Source organism: Myotis daubentonii, chromosome 3 (genome assembly GCF_963259705.1).
Source record: "Myotis daubentonii chromosome 3, mMyoDau2.1, whole genome shotgun sequence".
Lineage (NCBI taxonomy): Eukaryota > Metazoa > Chordata > Mammalia > Chiroptera > Vespertilionidae > Myotis > Myotis daubentonii.
Genome location: NC_081842.1, coordinates 190,889,921 through 190,911,764, shown reverse-complemented (window position 1 = coordinate 190,911,764; position 21,844 = coordinate 190,889,921). Strand labels below are relative to the sequence as shown.

The 21,844-nt window shown below is 53.3% G+C and overlaps 1 protein-coding gene and 1 non-coding gene across 8 annotated transcripts in view; one reads left to right on the top strand and one right to left on the bottom strand.

Annotated features, from left to right (window-relative positions):
- The first annotated feature begins 3,396 nt into the window (after positions 1-3,396).
- LOC132232122 (U7 small nuclear RNA) lies at positions 3,397-3,459 on the top strand. Its single transcript, XR_009452270.1, has one exon. It is a non-coding gene; the product is annotated as a U7 small nuclear RNA (small nuclear RNA).
- A 6,993-nt stretch (positions 3,460-10,452) lies between these two features.
- Positions 10,453-21,844, bottom strand: part of PTPRF (protein tyrosine phosphatase receptor type F) — an 80,929-nt gene continuing 69,537 nt past the window's right edge. For 4 of the 7 annotated variants that reach the window (XM_059689848.1, XM_059689852.1, XM_059689849.1 and 1 more), the window contains 13 exons: positions 19,553-19,585; positions 18,683-18,780; positions 15,994-16,117; positions 15,654-15,829; positions 14,854-14,973; positions 14,504-14,658; positions 14,141-14,426; positions 13,858-14,036; positions 13,518-13,644; positions 13,168-13,293; positions 12,843-12,997; positions 12,616-12,751; positions 10,453-12,186 (listed from right to left, as the gene is read on the bottom strand). In XM_059689848.1, coding sequence (XP_059545831.1) covers positions 12,118-12,186; positions 12,616-12,751; positions 12,843-12,997; positions 13,168-13,293; positions 13,518-13,644; positions 13,858-14,036; positions 14,141-14,426; positions 14,504-14,658; positions 14,854-14,973; positions 15,654-15,829; positions 15,994-16,117; positions 18,683-18,780; positions 19,553-19,585 — 1,784 coding nt within the window. In that variant the 3' untranslated portion in view covers positions 10,453-12,117. The remainder of the gene's footprint in view (positions 12,187-12,615; positions 12,752-12,842; positions 12,998-13,167; positions 13,294-13,517; positions 13,645-13,857; positions 14,037-14,140; positions 14,427-14,503; positions 14,659-14,853; positions 14,974-15,653; positions 15,830-15,993; positions 16,118-18,682; positions 18,781-19,552; positions 19,586-21,844) is intronic. The other 3 variants (XM_059689850.1, XM_059689851.1, XM_059689854.1) reach the window with 1 other exon arrangement.

Below are 21,844 nucleotides of genomic sequence, written 5' to 3'. Positions count from 1 at the left end.
TCAGAGAGTAAGGGAGAGAGAGAGAGAGAGAGAGAAACATCAGTGATGAGAGAGAATCATTGATCGGTTGCCTCCTGCTCACCCCACACTGGGGACTGAGCTCTCAAGCCAGACCTGCGATCTGACCTGGAATCAAATCAGCAATTCTGGTCCATAGGTCAGTGCTCAACCACTCAGCCATGCCAGCCAGGCTATACACTCTGTTTTTCTACTCATTCGAATGTCTTTTCCATGAGGCCGGGGCTCTGTGGTTTGTTCATCGCTATCCTCACCACTTAGGACAGCCCTGGCTCTTTGTGTGAGCTTACTAAGTACTCGTTGAGTGAACAAATGATACTCCTTCACTTCATCCTCACAATGAACAAGGTCAGCTGGGAATGGAGCTTCATTTCTGACGCCATCTTATAGCTGAGGAACCTGGAATGCAGGGAGGTTAAGCAACCTGAAATGAACACTGGGCCTGAGGATATCTGTTGAGTAAATGCATGAATGATGAACTGAATGAGTAAACACACAGGAAGGGTTGTGTTTATACTTTAATGATGCCTTTGGCCTTCACCTCTGGGTCACTCACTTCCCACTTTGCCTGGGGGCACCAGCTGCTGAACAGACATTTTTTTCTGGAGCTTTGGAGGCTCTGGTCAAAGGGACTCAGTGAGCTGCAGGCAAAGCCCGGATCCCCAAGCACTGGGAACACGTTGGCACACCCTGACCTGCTCGGGTTCAATGGGAAGGGTGTGGGGAGGGGCCTCTGCAAATAGGTAGGTCAGTCCATGCAAATAGAGACGTCAGCCTGACTCAGCTTTGCAGAGAAGGTCAGCTGGGAAAGACCAGGACCTTCTAGCCTATGAAATACAACAGAAATATAAAAATGTTTACACCAGACATGCACGTGCCCACAAACACACCCTGGATTCCTCTGTTTAACAAAAACATAGCCTTTCTCTCTAGCTGTTTTATTCTCCAGCTCTGGGGACGATGGCTCAGTGTTACAGGCAAAAAGCCCCAGTGAGTAGCACCAAGAGGCGCCCCACTGGCTGTTTCTACATCCCATTCAGTCCTTCTCTTTGTTTCCACTAACTGTTCTGTTGGGTTTTTGTTTTGATCTCAGCCACCAACATACCTCTGCCTCAAGGCTAAATCCCACCCATTCTTCAAGACATCATTCAAGTTCGATCTATTTGTGCATTTTTTATTTAAAGAGTTTAAAATAAACACCTGACAACTCTGTCTCCCCACTTGGACAATTACAGGCACCCTCAGAACTCAAAAGCCAACCCTTGGTCCTCCCGTAAATCTGCTCCCCCCCACTGTTCCCACCACAGGAGCAGCACCAGGACACGTCCAGGTGTGCAGTCATCCTTGATTCTTCGCTCTTGCAGCCATGTCCACAGCTTCTGGCCCTACTTCCAAACTATATACTGAATTCTACTCTTTTTACCTCCTTTGTCACTACCATCCCACTTCAAGCACCTTTCACCTGGCCCACTGCAACCAATCTGTTTTGTTTCTGAATCTGTTCTCCAAACAGCAGCCAGAGTGATCTTGCTAAAAAGCAAAGCTGAATTAATTGCTCTCTTGAAAACCCTTTAACACTTCCTGTGCCCTCACTGTGAATCCCAAGTCCCTTGTCCTGGCCTCCCAGGCCCCTGCCCACTCTCCACCCCATCCTGCCCCGTTTTTCCTTTGCTCTCTGGGCTCCAGCCATGCTGGCCTTATTTCTGTGTTGTTGTTTTTTTCTTTTTAAAAATACATTCTTAATGATTTCAGAGAGGAAGGGAGAGCGAGAGAGAGAAACATCAATGATGAGAGAGAATCATGGATCGGCTGCCTCCTGCACGTCCCCTGTGGGGATTGAGTCCACAACCTGGGTATGTTCCCTGACTGGGAATCAAACCGTGACCTCCTAGCTCCTAAGTGGACGCTGAACCACTGAGCCACGCCAGTGGCTGTTGTTTTTCTATAAGGAGTTATACTCCCTTCTGCCACAAGGCCTTTACGAAAGACCATCTCCTCGCAGCAGCCTCTCTAACGTCCTGTTTCCTGTATTGCTCTCGCCTCATCAGGCGTCCGACTTTGTAATTATACACGTGTACGATTTCTGTGACTTATGTCTGTTTCCCACAGACTAAGCCTCTAAGAGCAGGGACTTCGGTTTTCCTCTATTGGGTCCATTGGCCTGGGCATGCCTGGTTCATAGCAAGTGCTCAGTAAACATTCCCAGAACACTGTTTGTGAAAAGAACAGATAAATGAAGCCACATGGATTGCAGTTTGCATAGTAAAGCATCCGGGCTCTGGAGTCACACAGACCCAGGTTCAAGTCTAGATTCTGCTCCCTTCCCAGCTTTGAGACTTAGGGTGAGCTGCTTGACCTCTCTGAATCTTAGTCTTCAGCTGCAAAAGGAGCTCTAACACAAGCTACTCTACAGGGCTGTTGGGGGAATGAAATTTTAACAATGCAGGTAAAATGTATGTCACATCGAAGTGCATAGTAATGTTAACAGGTATTATGTAACATGTAAGAGGTGTATACCATGTGTTTGTTGGATTAAATCTTTAGGACCACATAGGAGCTTACACAGGAGCAACTGCAGAGAATGCCCTGAAAATGGGCCCAAGAGGCTGGAGGGAGCCATCCCTGGAAAGGAGTCTGGACACAGGTCTTTGGGAGGAGATTGAGAAGCATCCCAGTTCTGGGGCCAAGAACCTCCCCCCAGGTCAAAGTTCAGTCCAGGTTCTAGGTGACCCCTATTTATCTTAAAAACGTTGCTGGTAAGTCTCCATTTGAGCCATTGCTACCATTGGTGTGTGAAATGAGGAGAAACGCGGCTCATCAGGGAGAGGCGGTTTGGTGTGGATGCAGGAGCCTTCTGAGTGGAGGTGGTTGGGGATGGGAAGTCCTCCCAGAGCCGACTGGGATGTGGGCTCAGGGTCAGAGCAAAAGCTGGGCCTCCTGAGGAGCTGGGAGGGACGGTTCTGAGGCCTGAGTGACTGCTCAGGCAGCTCCAGCTGTAATTCCTCCCACAGTCAGATTTATTTCTCGCCCTAGGGCCAGGTCAAACACTTCCCTTTTGGTCCAGTAAGCAAACATTTATCCCTGCTTTGGGCCAGACAAGGCTGGGAGGCAAGGAAGACATGGCCCTTGCTTTCAAGAAGTTCACAATCCAGCCCTAACTGGTTTGGCTCAGTGGATAGAAGGGTCCTGGGTTCGATTAGTCAAGGGCACATGCGGGGGGGGGGGGGGGGGCGTGGTTGTGGGCTCGATCCCCAGTAGGGGGTGTGCAGGAGGCAGCCAATCAATGATTTTCTCTCATCATTGATGTTTCTATTTCTCTCTTCCTCTTCCTTCCTCTCTGAAATCAATAAAAACATTTAAAAAAAAAAATTCACAGCCCAGTGCTTACAGTTCTTTTTGAATTTGTCTAGTAGGTCTTCCGGTTTTTACCAGAAGGCCCTCAAAAAGAAAAAAAGTTCACAGTCCAGTGGAGGAGACAGATAAATCAAACCATAATTATCATGTCAATTTGCATTTCATTTCTGCACTGCAGCCTGGGTAATTTCTTTGGTATTTCCCCCTTATTTTAGTATGTGAACAGCTGAAGGAACAGAATAATTTCAGCGCGGTGCTATGGTTACTGGCCCAACAATACAGCTGGATGTGCGGCTGTCTGGGTGAGTGTGGGGAGGAGGGGCTGAGGTGGGATTCCCAGAGGACTTGGGTGCCCAGGCATATGCAACCACATATGCAAAGCCTGGTGTGCTTTTCTGCCACGAACACAATCTTATGAAAGAAAATGTATGTCAACCGTAGCAAACTAGAAAATGCCTTTAAAATAGGGAGCATCACCCCCCAGAAAGGAACTGCTGACATTTTGGTGTATGTCCTTGCCAGAGCTTCTCTAATTTTAATGTTCCTACAAATGCCCCAAGGAACTGTCAAAATGCAAATTCTGATTCAGTAGGTCTGGGGCCTGCGATTGTTTCTAAAATATTTCAGCTGCAGATAGTGATAGTCTCCAAATTCACTTGAACAAGATTGTAGACGATAGATGTGTGTATATATTTTGGGTTGTTTCCAACTTTTCAGTATTATGAGCAGCACTGGCTGGGTATCTAAGTGGTTAGAGCATTATCCTGATATATCAAGGATGTAGGTTCAATCCCCAGTCAGGGCACATACAGGGAGCAGCAAATGAATGCATGAGTAGGTGGAACAACAAATTGATGTTTCTCTTTCTCTCTCCCATTCCTCTCCCTCTCTAAAATCACATGGTTTTTGGTTAATCCTCACCTGAGAATAATTTTCCCATTGTTTTTTCTTTTCTTTTTTTAAAAATAATTATTTTATTTTTTGATATATTTTTATTGATTTCAGAGAGGAAGGGAGAGGGAAAGAGAAGCATCAATGATGAGAGAGAATCATTGATTGGTTGCTACCTGCACACTCCCCACGCCCCCTACTGGGGACAAGACCTCACCCTGGGCATGTGCCCTTGACTGGAATAGAATCCAGGACCCTTCAGTCCAGAGGCCAAAGCTCTATCCACTGAGCCAAACGGGCTAGGGCTGTTTTTTCTTTTTTTAATATATATTTTTTAAAGGGAGGAAGGGAGAGGGAGAGATAGAAACATCAATGGTGAGAAAGAATCATTGATTGGCTGCCTCCTGCACACCCCACACTGGGGATCGAGCCTGCAACCCTGGCATATGGCGTGACTGGGAACGAAACCGTGACCTCCTGGTTCATAGGTCAATGCTCAACTATTGAGCCATGCCAGCTGGGCATTTTCCCATTGATTTTTAGAGAGAGTTGAAGGAGTCAGGAGAGGGGGAGAGAGAGTTACATCGATGAGAGAGACACATCAATTGGTTGCTTCCTGCACGTGCCCCCACTGGGGCTGAGGCTAGAACCTGCAATCCAGGTATGTGCCCTTGACCAGAAAGCGAACCCAGGACCCTTTGGTGTGCAGGTCAACACTCTAACCGCTGGGAACACTGGCCAGGGCTCTCTATAATCAATTTTTAATCAAAATATTTATTTTTATTGATTTCAGAGAGGAAGGAGAGGGAGAGATAGAAACATCAATGAAGAGAATCATTGAACCAATCAATGAAGAGAATCCCTACTGGGATCGATCCTGAAACCCAGGCATGTCCCCTGACAGGGAATAGAACTGACCTTCTGTTCATAGGTTGATGCTCAACCACTGAGCCACACTGGCTGGGCTAAAATCAATTAACAATAAAAGTGTTAGGAACAATGCTGCAGTGAATCTTTGCCCATAGATCTAAAAAATATTTGTCTGCTTGTTAACTGTATATAAATTCCTAAATGTGTATCACAGGGTTAAAGGTAAAGCATATTTTAAGACTTCTGATAGATACTGCAGTTTCTCCTCCAAAAGGAAGAACCAGCATAGACCCCCACTAGCAATGTGAGTGCCCAATTCCCCACACCAATGTTAACACATAACTATTGACAATTGGATAGATAATAGTACCTGATCTTTTTTTTTCAATGTGTATTTCTTTGATTAATGGGAGGCGCTGTAGAAACAAAACAAAACAAGAACAAAAAGAAAAAGAAATTTTAAAAGCACAATAAAATAAACACACACAAAAAGAAAAATAGTAAGGCTCCATATCTTCCATACTTTCAGGAAATTTGTGTATCTTTTCTAAGTTGCCTATTTGTGTCCTTGTCCATTTTTCTATTAGGGCATTTAGTTTTGTTCTTACTGATCTGAAAGCTCTATTTATTAGGGATTTACCCTTTTCTTTTTACAAGTGTGTTTAAGAAAAGCTGTGCCCTAGTTGGTTGCTCAGTGGTTAGTGCCAGCCCTGCCCTAGCTGGTTGTGCTCAGTGGTTAGTGTCAGCCCGGCCCTAGCTGGTTGCTCAGTGGTTAGTGCCAGCCCTGCCCTAGCTGGTTGCTCAGTGGTTAGTGCCAGCCCTGCCCTAGCTGGTTGTGCTCAGTGGTTAGTGCCAGCCCTGCCCTAGCTGGTTGTGCTCAGTGGTTAGTGTCAGCCCGGCCCTAGCTGGTTGCGCTCAGTGGTTAGTGTCAGCCCGTGGACTTTAGGGTTCCAAGTTAGATTCTGGTCAAGGGCACGTACCTCAGTCACGGGCTTGATCCCCGGCCCCAGTTGGGGTGTGTGTGGGGGGCAACCCATTGATGTACCTCTCTCACATGGATGTTTCTCTGTCTCTCCCCCTCCCTTCCACTCTCTCCAACAATCAATGGAAAAAATATCCACAGGTGAGGATTAACAACAGCAAAAAAATGTGTGCTTAAGAAAAGGCAAGTATTTAGATAAGGCTGGGATACAGGGTTCAGGGAGAGAGAAGTGGGGCAAGTGTCACAGAAGAGTATGAAGAGTTTAAGGGTCCAGTCTGTCATCCCAGCGGGCGCAGAGGCTGCAGCCAGCATCCTCGTTACATCAGGCCTCTCACTCTGGAGCCTGGGTGGCTGCCCTCATCCCACAGCGTCCCCTCCAGTCCAGCGGGGCTGGGTGAGCACAGCCTATTTGCTCCCAAGGGTTCCATTAGATCCCACCCAGCCTGTCTTTATGCCGATAGGTATTCTTCCGATACCTTATTGTTCATTTAATCGAGGAACAGTAACATCTGTAACCAAAATTGAGGGAGGGGGATTTTCCAAAATTAATCTAATATTCACTTGGAAGAAAATCAGGGGACTAGCTCTGTCAGGTGATAAAACCACAAAAATTAAATGAGTAGTTCTGGCTCAGACAACACAGACCGATGAGAGACTTAAGGCCCAGAAGCAAAGGCTGTGCTTGTAACTTAGTATGTGATTTGTGTTTGTTTTTTTAAAGGAGGCATTACAAATCAGTGCAGGGAGGAGGGTGATCGAAACCGTTGCCATACAACCCTCCTCCTTCAGCAGTGGGTTCATACAGAACCGGACACAGTATCTTCTCAGTTCCTGGGGAAATTCTGTTTATAAAGATGGCAAAGTTAAAACTGAGAGTAAGTATAAAAGAGAGATTTTCAGACCTATAAGAATCAGAAATGTTACAGTCCTTTGTGAAAAATTTTCACAAGGGAGTACTTCACCAAAGAAAAAGACGAACAGGCTGCACCAGAAACAGTGGCAGCCGAGTCTGATCCAGGGTGAAGGGAATGAAGAAAAAACTGGAAGACTTATTCGAAATTAATGCTTGAAAGATTTTTCATGAACATGAAATGAAAACGCTGTTTATTGGTTTTCAATTTTCAGAATGAAAGACTTAATTACAGAAATAGAACAGAAAGTATTATAAACCTTGACAATGTGATACAATTTTAAAAAAGGTATTTGGAGGAGGGAGGAGGGGGATCAAGGAGAGTGAGCTAATTCCCTCATTCTTCATAGAGGGTAATCAATAGATACTGCCTCCGGTGATCAACAAAGAAATAGATGTTTAAAGGTATTGTTTCAAGTCATGAAGGAGCTCCAGAAGAATGAAAATAATATAGCTAACGGAGCCAGGAGCTACAGGGGGAGACCATACACATGAATTAAATCTCCCACATTTTACTGTGGGTCGCCAGGGACCATCTACTGAAAGTGCCACCTACGGAAGATATGATGCTCACTACCCAAAGAACTAAAGTCAGAAGCTCCAGGGAATGAAACTGGCGTTGGGGAGAGGAGAAAAGGAAAGCTTACCCTTTATTCTGTATCCTTCAAGACAGAATTATTTTTACCTGTTTTATCATGTGCATCCATTTTTTATATAAAAAAGCTATCATGGCCCTAGCCAGTTTGACTCAGTGGATAGAGCGTCAGCCTGCAGACTGAAGAGTCCTGAGTTCGATTCCAGTCAAGGGCACATACCTCATTTGCAGGCTCAATCCCCGGCCCTGGTTGGGGCACGTTCAGGAGGCAACCAATCGATGTGTCCCTCTCACATCAATGTTTCTCTCTGTCTTTCCCTCTCCCTTCCTCTCTCTCTAGAAATCAATGGAAAGATATTTTCAGGCAAGGATTAACAACAACAAAACCTATGAAGATAACCACTTAAAAAAATTATGGGTGCTGGCCCGTGTGGCTCAGTTGGTTGGGCATCATTGTCCTATACAGAGAAGTCACCAGTTCAATTCCATGCCTGGCTTGCAGGCTCAATCCCCAGTAGGTGGCGTACAGGAGGCAGCCCATGGCTGTTTATCTCTCCCTTCCTTTCAAAAAGCAATAAAAACATAGGAAAACAAACAAAAACCTATGGCACATCGATAACAGAGGAGTATGTAGCAGCTTAAAAAATGAGGTACTGACAGAGAAAGAAATTCACAATACTTAAATGAAAAGGGCAATTTGCAGAAAGATGTAAGTAACATGATTCTCGTATAAAAAATAAAGTTTATAAACATGTTTGTATATTCATAGAAAATGCCCAGAAGAATAGAGACTAAACTGTGACTCCCTCCAGGGAGTGAATGGGACTGTAATGTTTTACAATTTCTATCCTGTTTTGAAAGATTTTTGTTTCTAAAAACATTGTGTAATTTTAAACGTTTGTCATTTTAGAAATTAAAGTGCTATTAATTCTTTTCTTTTTGGGTGCTATTCATTCTTCACAGAACTTTAGGAAAATTACAAAGAAAGAAATCAACCAACCTCACAACTCTTGGTGTATTTCCTTCTAAATACTTTTTCTCAATGCACCTGACTCCGTTTCCAGCTCAAGGTGTGGAATGACTGAGTGATGGCAACTCCATGTTCCAGTTAGGAGCCTGGAGTAGGTTACTCAGTCCTCACGGTCCACCCTCCCCATCTCCATAAATGGCAACTTCATCCTTCGAGTTGCTCAGACCAAAACTGTGGGGTTAACCTAGACTCCTCTTTCTCTCATCCACTCCATAAGCAAACCCTTACTTCCACCTCCAAGGTAGAACCAGTATCTGACTACTCGCCACACCCGGATTTCTGCCATTTCCTCTCTGACCTTTCCCCCTCCCCTACTTCCTCACCCCCTGCTCACACGCTCACAGCTGCAGCTACACCAGCCCCCACACCTCGGGCACACTGCCCCCCAGCCAGGGATTTTGCTATCTGCTCCCTCGGCCTGGATGCTCATTTTGAAGATGTTTAGGCAAAATCTCTCAGCAGCTTCCCGTGTTTCCTCAAATCCCATTGTTTTGATGAGGCTTCCTCTGACCACCCTAAAAATCAAAGCTTCCCCACGTGCCTGATTCCTCCTAATCCCCCACGCCCACACCTCTCACTTTCTAACGAACTTCCTGGTTTTCACATGCATCGTATGTTTCATCTTACCAGAGTGTAAATGCCACGAGGGCATTAGCCTTTGTTCAGCTCACTGACAGGACGAGTGCATAGCAAACGCTCACTAGGTCGGTGTTGAATGAGTGGATGAACTGTTATTTTCTCATCTACACAAAGAGCATAATAGGACCCACCCTGTACTGTGCTGTGAGGATTACATGTCTTTCCCTGACTGGGTGCTAACTGGTTGCTAAGTGAAATAAGCCAGCCAGTGAGGGAAAGACAAGTACCATCTGATCTCATTTCTATGTGGAATCTAATGAACAAAATGAACTAACGAAACAGAAACAGACTCATAGATACAGAGAACAGACTGACAGCTGTTCACAGGCACAGACAACAGTATGATTACCAGAGGGAAAGGGGTGGAGGGGGAGGTAAGAGAGGGTAAAGGGGGTAAATGGTGATGGAAGGAGACTTGGAGTGGTGAAATAAAAAATAAAGGTATCCATTCCTCACCTCACGAACACTCAGAACCCACCTGATGCCACCTCCTCCAGGAAGCCTTCCTTGACCCTGCTGCAGTCAGGTGCTGCCTCAGTGCATCCACAGCATCATCACGACTGTCTACCGTCTGGTCATTGCCAGCTTAGGTATTTGTCTTCCCCACTTGTTCTGGGTCTCATTCATCTCTGTGTCCCCAGAAGTTCCATGGTTTGACAACGATAGGACTTGCCTGATCACTAGTGGAGCGGCCACAGGACTCAACGAGTGGATACTGCTGCGCCCAGGGGCCAGAAGGCCACACCATGCCCAGTATCTACATCGCAAGATGACAAGGATCCTCACTGGCCCATTTCCATACTGTCACAGCCTCCACTGCCACAGTGGCAGCGGGGAAGCAGAGAGGCAGGTCATGGGAGAGTGTGGCACCTGGGAGTCCCAGTACCTCTGACCTGGGGACGCAGGATATCCTAAGGGTGAGGAGAGGCAAGGGTACGTATGTTCCCAATCGGGGAGCTGTTCCCACGTGGGGGACTCTTTACAGGCACCGGTGGCTCCGTCTTCTGGGTCTGTAACCTCTCCTCTCAGAGAGTGGGCGCCATGCTGAGCGTCCACCCTGTGGCAGACACTCGGACAGCCTCCCCGTCTCCAGAACCTACTCCTAGGTCGTGACTTCCAGAGGCCAGACTCTGGTTCCAGAAAGAGCTGAGACACAGGCCGGGTTTGTAAGAAATCTGATTATTCAAATTTATTACCATCAAGTTTTATGCAATGATGCTGTAGTTTTCTTAACAAATAGAAAACAGACTGTGTACAACAGTGAACTCTACAGCACTAGCATCCACAAGGTAAAAATGAATGTCGCATCCAACATTACCAACCCTGGATTGTTGATCTTGACCGAGCCTAGCTAGATCTCGGGACGTCTGCTTCGCGTCCCTCGGCTAAAACAGCTATGCACCCTTCCCCGCCCCCACTTACCTACCTAGATAGTGCTGCCCAGAGGAAGAGGCCCTCTCCCTGCCCCTCAGCAAGCCAAGATTATAAGGATTGATTATAGTACCATTGAGAAAAGTCCAGTAGTCTTGCCACATTGGTTCACGAGGGCATCTTGAAGGAGTGGAAAAGAGCAATTCTCTCGGGCTTTCAAAATAGCTGCAAACCAGGGAGGAAAACCATCCGGCCCTTCTCTGAGAACAGACATGTGCTACCAGGCCTACTGGCCTGGACCTGAAGGGCCAGCCGTGCCCCTGCTTGGCCCTGAGGTGTGCAGGGTGTGGCACACACCCTGACCTGTGCCAACTGCTTCGGCCACATGGCCAGACCCACAGCCTCCCACCACCGCACCGCACCGCACCGCACCCCGCAGTGCCGGGGACAAATGCCAGCCTCCGCGGGTCCTGAGGTCATCCCGGCAGCTCGCAGGGAGCCCCAGGGGCACCGAGCCGCCTCCCCTCTCAGGGGTTTGAAGCAGAGGCCAGGAAATGACTCTCTTTTTTTCCTTGTTTTTTTTTTTTTTTTTCTCCTTTTTTTTGATTTTTTGGATTGTTGTTTTTGTTTTTTGTTGTTGCTTTTTTTAACCTTTGCAAACACGATGGTGATGAGGAACGCCTCCCCAGGCTCCCCCGACACGTCTGGGGTTCTGGGCTGTGAACGCTGAACACACACTGGAATGGATGCCTGGGCTGAGTGTTTCCTATCTCTTCCTCGCCCACCACTGTCTGTGGGGCCCAAAATAAGGCTCTTAAGGAGAAACAAAACAAAACTTAAAAAAAAAAATTGTTCCCTGCATTTGGCTGAAACAAGATCTTGTCTGAAGGCCTGGAAGAGCAGCGGAGCGGTGAGGCCCCCGCATAGGCTGGCGGCCCCGGCTCCACATGCATGAAGAAGGCATGATCGTCCTTCAGCATTAGAAGTTACACAAAAAAGGACCCAAGTAACTCAAAACAGAAAATAGACTACACCCCAACCCCCACGGCAGCCCACTCTGCAGTGAAGAATTTGCAAAAGGAAACATCCGAGAGAAGAGGCTAGAATCCCTCAGTCTACTCCACTTAATGTATAAAAAAGAGGCTTTTGCCCCATCCCCACCCCATGAGAAGAAGCATGAGAAATGCGACAGCGGAGCAGAGAGTTCGAGGTGGGCTCTGGGCGGGGCTGGTGGATAGAGACGGCTGCCGCGCCTGCCTGCCTGCCGGCCCCCCCAGTGGCCAGGGGTTCTGAGCTCTCTGTTGTGGCAATGTTCCTGAAACGCTGTGATCCCAGGGGCTGTGCTCTGTCAGCAACGGCATCCGTGCAGGAGGGCTGGATGATGGTCGGTATGGCTCAGAGGAGCTGGTCCCCTCCGGAGCCCCTAGGCAGGGGCGGCGAAGGAGAGGGGGCGGTAGTTACGTTGCATAGTGGTCAAAGCTGCCGAGGTACTCCAAGGCTGCACGGTAGCACAGCTGGTACTGGTCCTGCCGGGAGAGGGGGATGGTGAGCCCGGGCAGTGCCAGTGGGTTCCCCAACGTACTGCCAAGGGCACTCACACTGCAGCCGGTGGGCCATAGACTTAGCCTCTGCTGGCCAAGAGCGGGTGCTGGACCCAGACCTCCGCCCCAGCCAGTATCCCAAGGGCCTGAAAGAATCCCTGAAGGCTCATCTCTCGCTCCCTTTCCCACTGTCCACATCCACCTACTGCCCCCGAGTTACCCTGTAGGGACTGCTATGTCCAACCCCAGCCGGAGCCAGGGACACCACGGTGCTCAGGGCAGAGCTGCCGAATGAGGAGCACGTCCTACGGTGGAGTCGGGCTCCCACCATCCTGCCCTCGAGGCCCCGCCCGGCAGCGCTCGCCTGCTCAGTGTCGGCGGTGAGCTCGCGCACCGGCCCACAGGCCCACATACCTCCGTCTGCACCATGGCCGGGCGCTGTGTGCGCAGCGTCTTCACCGTCTGGAACATGTCCACCACACCCTCGTAGCGCATCCTCTCCAGGACGATGCTCAGAGTGATGAACACCCCGGTGCGGCCCACGCCAGCACTGCTCGGGGACAGCACTGGGTCAGGGGCCCCACCTACCAGGCCCGCAGGCCACCCCCGCCCCTGCCACCCCCTCCGGGGGCCAGCCCCACCTGCAATGCACCGTGATGGGCCCGTCCTGCCCAAACTGCTCCTTGGTCTTGTGCACCTGCCCGATGAAGTCAATGAAGCCCTCCCCGGTCTTGGGCACACCCTGCTCCGGCCAGTCCGTGAACTGGAACTGCCGGATTGTCCTCGACTGCCCATCCTGGGAGAGGCAGGAAGGGAACGGGGTGAGTGCCGCGGGCGGCAGCCCCACCAGACCCGGAGGGGAGCACGATGGCACAGGTGAGCACCCTGGGAGCCAGGGCACATGCAGGCAGCCCCCGCCCCACGTGCTCAGGCCGTTACAGACATGGTCCCCCTGTCCAAACTCACCCGGGCATCCGTGACCTTGAACTCACGCAGGATATACTGTGGCATGTTGTACTCAGCCATCGGGTCAACGACAAAGTACTGGTAGCGAGCAGAGCGCTCTGCTGGCCAGTACTGGTGGCATTTCTCCTGTGGACAAAGGGCCCGCCGCCATGATCAGGAGCGGAGGAAAAAGGGAGGGGCTCCCAGGATCAGAGGATTCTGAGGCCGGACCCCGAAGGTGGTGATAATTGGGGGGGGGGGGGGGAGACACCAGAGGTTATGCTGATGGGAGGCTGGGTATGAGAGGAGAGAAGAGTGAGGGGGGGCTGGCATGCTCCCAGGGATCAGAAGGGCCCTGGGGGAGGGCTCACCCTGCCCATCTCCCGAAGCCTGGTCAGCATGACGATGATGGTGGAGTTGTGCTCCCACAGCATGCGCCAGAAGTCCTCGGTGCTCTCTGCCAGAGGCCCCTGTGTGGCTATGTAGGCCTTTTGCTGCCTGGGGTGGACATAAGACTGGACATGCTGGAGGTGCTGTGCTCCCCGAGTCTCCCCAAGACTGCAGAGTCTCTTGGAGCTCCACTCAGATCACCCCTCCTCCGGGAAGCAGACTCTAACCGCCTGGGCTGGCCCTACTCTGTGGTACCCCCAGCCAGCCAGGCACAGGCCTAGGCACCCACAGAGTGTGGTGGGCAGACACAAGCATGCTAACCTGTAGCCATCCAGGAAGCTGGCATTGATGTAGTCAGAGCCCTCCACACCCCGGATGGGCTGCAGGCACACTCGGGTCAACTCATAGGGCATGATGTTCACCAGGCGGTTCTTGAACTTGTTGCAGGGCAGGTTGGCGCTGATGAAGCGGGATGTGTGGGCCTTGGAGCTGGCCAGCAACTAGCGAGAGGGAGGGACTGGTCAGGCCTGGCTTCCTGGGGGGGGGGGGGGGGGGGGGCGGGACTCATCCCCATGACCCAATCCAGGCCCAGCCCTTGGCCCACCTTGAACTCGAGCTCCATGGCGGTCACACTCTCCCCAGGAGGCACTTGGCCCAGCTTCTGGATGTGGGCGTAGAGGTTGCGGGCGGGCACCTCTGTGTGTCCGCACGTGGCGGCCTCCAGCAGCGCCTCGTGGATGAACACGTACTGGTCCTCTGTCTGCACCATGTAGTTGCGCTGGGATCGCATGCACGTCACGTGGCCGTAGATGTCAACCGTCTTCTCGTGCTTCATGCGCTCCAGCATGGCGTCGATCACGATGAAGCAGCCCGTGCGGCCCACACCCGCGCTGCAGGACACGGGCTCGGCTTGGGGCACAGGTCCACCCACCTCCCCCCCGCCCCTGGGCGGTGCCGTGCCCCTCACCTGCAGTGCACCACCATGGGCCCCGCGTCCAGCGGGTTGCAGGCCTTGACGCGCCGCAGGAAGGCCAGGATGGGGGTCGGGTACTCGGGAACTCCGTGGTCCGGCCAGGCCATGAACTGGAACTGGCGCAGCTCCCGCTTCTCACTGGAGCCACTCTGGGGAGAAGGGTGGGGAGAGGACGTGTGGTGAGGGGAGTCTGCCTGCTACAGGCTCAGGGCCGATGACGCAGTGCTGGCTGCTGCAGTGCACGCCCACATGTCTGAGCCGACGCCCGAGCCCCAGCCTCCGACGCGGAGTTCCCGCTCGCCCACCCGGCACACCACGCTCAGAGCACAGGGACAGGCCCATACCTTGTGGAGTGCGAAGGTGCGCACGGTGTACGTGGCCAGCTCCACCGTGTCCAGCAGAGTCACCTGAATGAGGCCGTAGGTCTCAGTGCCACGGAGCGGCCAGTACTGATCGCACTTCACCTGCAAAGGGACAAGCCAGGCCGGTGCCAGGGTGTGCAGAAGTGCCCAAAGGCTCGAAGGGGCAGGCGCCCTGGGGCAGAAGCCGGGTGGGAAGATACAAGGCTCCCCAGCCCAAGCTCTCAGATCCACTGTGCTGCCCCCGCACCCCAAGTCTCTTGGGGGCCCCACAGCCGGTTCTCACACTACGTCGCCAACCCTGCCCTTGCCGGGGGAACGAGGGCCGTAATTGAAATTTATTTATTCATGACCAGATCGCACCAGGCACGTTTTCTGCCAAATTTACCCATAATGTTTATGTGCCATTTTCAAGCTCTGTAAATTTTACGTTCCAGTCCATGCTTTGCAGTGCAAAAGCAGTAACAGTGGCTCTTTCCACTAATTGACTTGGAGATGTGTTAATGCCCCAGGAACATCCAGCATCTGGGGAACATGCGAACATCCCGGGAACATGCCAGCAACTGGGGAACACATTCACATTCCCAGAAAATGTAGCATCTGGTGCAATATATTAACAGCCTAGGAACCCACTCGTGTCTGGGGACCACGGCAATACCCCAGGAAAACAGCAGCACTTGGGAATTCCCTTGGGGAACTTCGTCCCACAGGGACACAAAAGGTGCTTGAGTCATCTGGTGGCCGTTTCCCACCCCACCTGCTGGCACAGCCCTGCCCAGTCTTACCCGGGACTTCTCCTCCAGCCGCGTCATCATGACCACAGTGGCTGTGCGCTGTTCCCACACCATCCGCCAGAAATCGCCCATGGTCTCGGGCAGGGGGCCCTGTGTGGCAATGTAGGCATTCTGCTTGCGGTAGCCATCGATGTAGTTGGCATTGATGTAGTCGCTGCCCGGGACGCCTGCGGATAGGGACGGACACGGGAGAGCATTATCCTAGGGTCCCCGTCCCCACCACCACACCTCAGTGCACCCCAGGATTCGTGGGCCTCTTCTGCAGGACGAACGATCGCCCCAGCCAGCAAGGAGGAGAGCAGGGGATGGGAAGGGCTCGCCCCCGGCTCACCATCGATGGAGGTAAGGATGACACGAGAGTGGTCGTAGGCAATGACATTTGCGTAGCGGTTCTTGGGCTTGTTTACCTCCAGGTTTGAATTCTCCCACGTGAACTGCTGTCCAGGGTCAATGGACTGCAGAGAATGGAGGAGGCAGGGGGGTGGGTAAGAGCGGAGGTCTCCCTACCGCCCCCAAGGGGGACTCAGCCTTCCAGGTGGTGCCCACATCCCATTTCACGCCTAGGCCACAGCCAGCCCCTCTGTCCACGGTTCCAGTGAAGGGTGGACTCCCGCTGCCCCCCCCCCCCCCCACGAAGTTCAGGGGCTGCCGCGTCACTTGTCAGGAAGGGAAAGAACCAAAGCCTCTTCTGGCCATGGAACAAAGCCCCTTGCCTGCAGAGCGCCTGGGGGTGAGGTGAGGGCGGGGGAACTCCCTCGGGCCCTGCACTAATGAAATGAGCGCAGAAGGAGAAGCGAAGGCCGCCAGCCCTGCAGCACCTGCCACTGCCCGAGGCTCTGGGCGTCCACCACAAGGCCCTGTCTGGCTCTCCCACCTCTCTGGCTATTGCTTCTGCCTCCTCCCCTTCCGCCTGCTTTTCCGCAGGCGGGACATAGGGCTCTTTCCGGGTTCACTCCCAGGCCCTCTCCGACCGCCACAACCTTCCCTGAGTGACTTCATTTGCTCGCAGGATCTTACGCCCACGCGCTGGAGCTCCCATAACCCAGCCGGCAGCGTAGAGTCTCCAGTCTAAAGAGCCAGCAGCCTCCTTCCTTATACCACGCAGATCTGATGACCAATTTCCTGCTTCATGACTTCCAGGGCTCCTCACTGCCTCACCTCAGACGATGATAATAATAGCGGCTCCATCCTAGCGAGAGCTCACTGCCTGCCTGGCACTGTGCTAAGCACTTTGCATGTATTCCCTCACCTAATCCTGCCATGAAGCAGGTTCTATAATTACCCTCTCTTTACAGATGGATTCAATCCGGTTTCCAGCACACGATGTTCCCCATGTTTTGGAGCCAGCCTGTCCCTCTCCACAGGGCAGCCTGTACCACTTCGGTAAGTCCCCCCAGCGCAGCCCACCTCGCAGCCCCCCTTCCCCACACACGTCCGCCACATTTACAAGGCACACCGTTCTATTCCATGTGGATCAGCCGCCTGCACTCATCTCCCCAGTGACTGAGCTCCCAGAGGCCATCTGTCTCCGTATCCCAGCACCCAGCACAGGGATAGCACAGGGCAGGTGCTCGACAATGAGTGCATGACTGACTGACCCTTAAAGGCAACGGAACCGTGGGACCCTAGCAGAGGGGAAGCCCTCGCAGGCCAGGAAGCCAGAGAAAGCTTCCTGGAGGAAGAGGGCCCTGTGTGGCAATGGAAAAGCTCATGCTGGAGGAGGAAAGGGGGCAGAAGGTGGAAGGGGAGACACAGAGCCTGGACAGGGGGCACAGAGCTCTGTTGGGAGGAAGGGCAGGTATGGGACATGGAACTCAATGTGTATGGGCTGAAGGCCATGAAAGGCCCTCCCGGCCAGTGAAAAACTGAAGGCAGGGAGCCCAACGCGCTGGATTTGTTACCCTCGAAGCAGAACCTTATGCAAAGCAGGCCCCAGGGTGCTCCACAGGCAGAGGCAGGAAGCTTGCCTATGGCAGACACGGTCCTCAATCTGTCTGCCAAGCTCAGCATCCTCTGCAGAGCTCGGACACACCCCTTGGAATCTGCCTGGCTCACAGCCTGTGGAAGGGGAATCACGGTGCCCGCGGTGAGGGTGGACACAGCTGAGGATGGACAGCTGATGGGAGTGGAACAAAGCCCGGCTGGGCTGAGCCAGCCCTTCTATCACCTCCTCATCCCTCACTGATAGAGGTTAATCGCAGGCGAGATCTGTGCCAGCAGCAGGGGAACCGGGGCTGAGCCACAGGAACAGCTCCCGCTGTGCTCCTCAGAGGGGCGGGGCTCTACTCTCACCTTCCCTAGCCAGGCGCTTCCCAGCTGGGCAACTTGGAAGCCCTCAGACCCCAGGCCCAGGGAACAGTGCTCGGAAGTCTGAGCCTCCAGCAGGCAGGAGTCGAGGCCAGAGTGCAGGGCGCATGTGGAGGGCCCCGAGAGGAGGGTTTGTGCAGCCTGAGCCGAGTCCCCTGACTCCCCATCGCTGTGATCTGTGCAGCCCTGATAGCACGTGAGTACAAGCTTGTGCAGGGCACAGGCTGTGCCTGTGTGTCAGGCAGGCCTGGGTGTGAATCCTGGCTCTACGACCCATCGGCTGTTTGACCTTGGGCAGGCCACTTGCCCCGTCAGCCTCAGCTTCCTCCTCTGTAAGATGGCGTAATAACAATACACATTTCACAGGATTGTGGAAAGGACTAAATGCAATCATGCAAGGAAAGTACTGAACCCAGTGCTGGCCCAGAGTAAGTTCTTGGGACAAGCCAGCCATTACCATTGGTGTGTGTGTGTGTGTGTGTGTGACCTTTTGCCTGCTCTGTGAGCATCTGGGCATGTGTCTGAGTGTCCAGGTCTGGAGTGCTGGGAGGGCCGCAGCCAGGCCAGGCCCAGCGCCTGAGTAGCTGAGTTCCTGACTTGCCACTGCTGGTGTGCTCTGGGGAAGCCTGGAGCCCCTGACCCACAGCCGGGACCCGAGGCAGGAGGGAAGCTGGCGTGGGGCCAGGCACATGGCCGGGGTGGGGACGTCTCACCTCATACTCCTGGGAGAACTTGAGGCCATCGTTGGCTTTGAGGCGCTCAATGTTGTCCGCTAGGTCAGTGATGGGGATGGGCGGGTGGTCCCGCATACCTGGGGGCACACACAGGCTGAGTTAGCACGAGGCCCGAGCGAGGTGGCAGAGACGGCTCCAATGCATGTATGTGCACATGTGAACGTGTGACCATGGAGCACTCGGCACTGGTGGCATGGAGACAGCGGCGCATGCGGAGACAGGATGGCAGAGCACACAGTGGCCAGAGGTGGGGAGAGGACGGAGAGGGCGTGTGTGTGCCGTGAGCACGTGGGAGCATGTCTGTGTGACGCGGCGCCGAGTGGGGGCACCAGGGCCCCACCTGGTGGGTTCTCAAGAGGGGTGAGAGGCTTCCTCCCTCCCAGGCGGGGGCTATGGCTTCCTCAGCCTGCACCCCGCTGTGGGCAGCCCTCCTGCCCCTCACTGGCGCGGGTCACCATGGGAGACTCCGTGACATCATCGCCCCAGCATCAAGCATGTGGATGGAGTGACCACGAAGTACAGAGACAGGGCGGATGACGTGGAAGGACACGGAGAGAGAAGCAGAGGTGAGGAGGAGGTGTAGAGACAGGAAGGCAGAAAGGTGTCAGATTGAGGCTGGAGGCCAGAGAGGCGGAGACCAGAGAAGGGGCCGGTGGGAGGGAACACGACACTGAAGGAAGCAGATAGGGGAGGAGGAGGATGGGAAAAGATGAGACAGCGAGAAGGGGGAAAAGAAGAGAGGAAAGGAGAGAAGAAATCAAGGGAGAAGGGGGGCGACTGGGTGAGAAAAGTAGAGGAAAGACACGGAAGCCAGAGTAGGCCCCAAACATGGGAACTTGGAAAACTAACTTGAGATATTCGGGCAACTGGGGGCACTGGAACCTGCAGAGAAAAAAACAAAAAACAGCAGGGCAAGAGAAGAAAGCTGGTTAACCTTCCTTGGTCACATCATGGTGGGACACAGCGGAGGGACAGTGACGTGGTGAAGGGGCTGAGGGGGCTTGGGGGGGCAGGAGGAGGAGGAGGAGGAGGAGGGGGACGGGGGGAGGGTCAGGGGCAGCAAAGCCAGTCCCACGCAGGCCTCCTGCCTCCAGGGGAACACAGAGGGACTCCCACCCAGAGCTGAGTGCTCTCGACTCCCAGGGGCCTGGGAAGCCTCTTTTTATGACTACATTCTTGGTCCAGGTCAACCCTGTCCCCTCTGGTAATAAAATTAGACCTTGGCTATTTTCAGAGGATTTGGCAAAAGCAAAGTGTGCTTTTATACAGAGGGACGAGGCGCATATGGCAAGAAACGAAATGGTCAGTCTGCACGAGAACATGCAGATGCCGGGTCCCTCTTGCAGCTTTTCTGTGGGGCTGAAAAAGTTTATTTTCAGAAGAAACATTAAGTGATAAGAGAAAAAAAATTAATGTTTACTCAACGAAAAACACCGTGAGCCCTGGAAAGCGCTGCCGCTCCCACTGCCCCCGGGTCACTCGGCACTGTCCGTGTCCAGCCAGCAGCCTGTTCCTTGACCTGCAGATTCTTGGTGACGCCCGCCATGCCCCTTCCCACTGCCCGCCCCGGGCTACAGCCTCCTGCACTTGGCCTTTACCACCACTGCCAGCCTCTTTGTCGTCCCTCCTTTCCTCTCAGATCCCTGCCATTTCCCTGGGCCCCTGCAGCCACAGGAATTCAGGAGCTGTTGTCCCCCGGGCCTCCGGCTGCTCTGCAATCCTCCCAGGCATGCACACACCAGGCCACGGCTTCCCATGACCCTGCTCTAACCACTGCCTCTCAGCCTGGAGGAAACAGGCCTTGGGCAGAGAACTCCAGCAGCACGTTCCCTACACACCCTCACCCGCCTCCCACCCTCCTGGCCTGGAGCTCAGAGGCAGCCCCGCCCGCCTTCCCCAGGCTAAGTCATACCCCTCACCCAGGGCTTGGACCTGCGTCACAAATGCTCACTCAAATGACCACTGCCCATAAACAAGGCCAAACCGGAAAGGAAATCCTTTTTGGATCCCACACCTCTCTCTCCTCCCTGGCGGTGCTCCTGCCCTTCCCGTCCTCCACATTCAGCCTCTTCCAGAGGTTTTTCCACTTGCTCTTTCCCCGCTCACTGATGGAAATCACTGGAACGCTTCTGCCCTCAGGGTTCGGTCACCATGCTCTCTCCAAGATGCCGCTGGCCCCTCCTCTGGGTCTCCGGCCTCACCAAGCCCCCCCGCCCCCTTCGGGGACGCTGCCCTCCTGTTCTCTGTCTCTAGTTGCAACATCTTAGCCTCCTTGGTTACTCTTCACTCATCCTTCCTCAGCGTTTCATCACCTCCTTCCCTGGCTGCTCTTTCCGCCGCCCCCCGTCCCCTCACCTTCTCCTGGGAGCGCCCACCTCTCAGGCTTTGACCACTTAATGCTCCTTGGCATCTCCCGCACCCATGGTTTCAGCCTGGATGTTCGTGCGAAGGTCCAGACCCAGACTCGGCGGCTGCCTGGAACCCACATCCCACTGCTAGCCAGCAGCCAGGAGCCGTCTTTGCACGCTCCCCCCTACCCCCCCACGTGCAATCAAGCCCAAGCCCAAGCCCAGCTGCCGGTCTCCTTCCTTCGCGCTTCTCTGATGCCCTTCCCTCCTCCTACCAAGCCCAGGTTCCAGGTCCTGTCACTTACCCAGCGGCCTTCTAAACAGCCTCCCTCCCGACGTCTCCCCCTTCAGCCTGTCTCCCACACGGCAGCCAGAGAGCTATTTCTAGAGCACAATGCGACCCTGCCCGTCCTCTGCTGAAACCTTTAATGCCTCCCTGGCCCCTGAAGATGAAGTCCAAACTCCGGAACCTGCTGCTCAGGCTCCTCTGACGGGACCTCCATGTAAGCCTCCAGTTCGTCTCTGGGTTCTCCATAACCCCAGTTCCAATGCGGCAGAACACTCAACGCCTCCGAGCTGCTCCTGCGTGTGCCGTGTCCACCAATGAGAGCTCCCTCCCACCCCGTTTGCTCGCGTAATGACCATATGGCTTGGCATCCCCTCTCCGGAGGTTCTCTGCCCTCCAGAGCCCCAGCACCCTGGAGCTGTGATGCCTCAGATACCGGGGTTGCAACAGCCTGCTCGGTCTGCCTGGGTCTCCCTCTCAGGACATGTGCCCCCGAACTCAGTCACC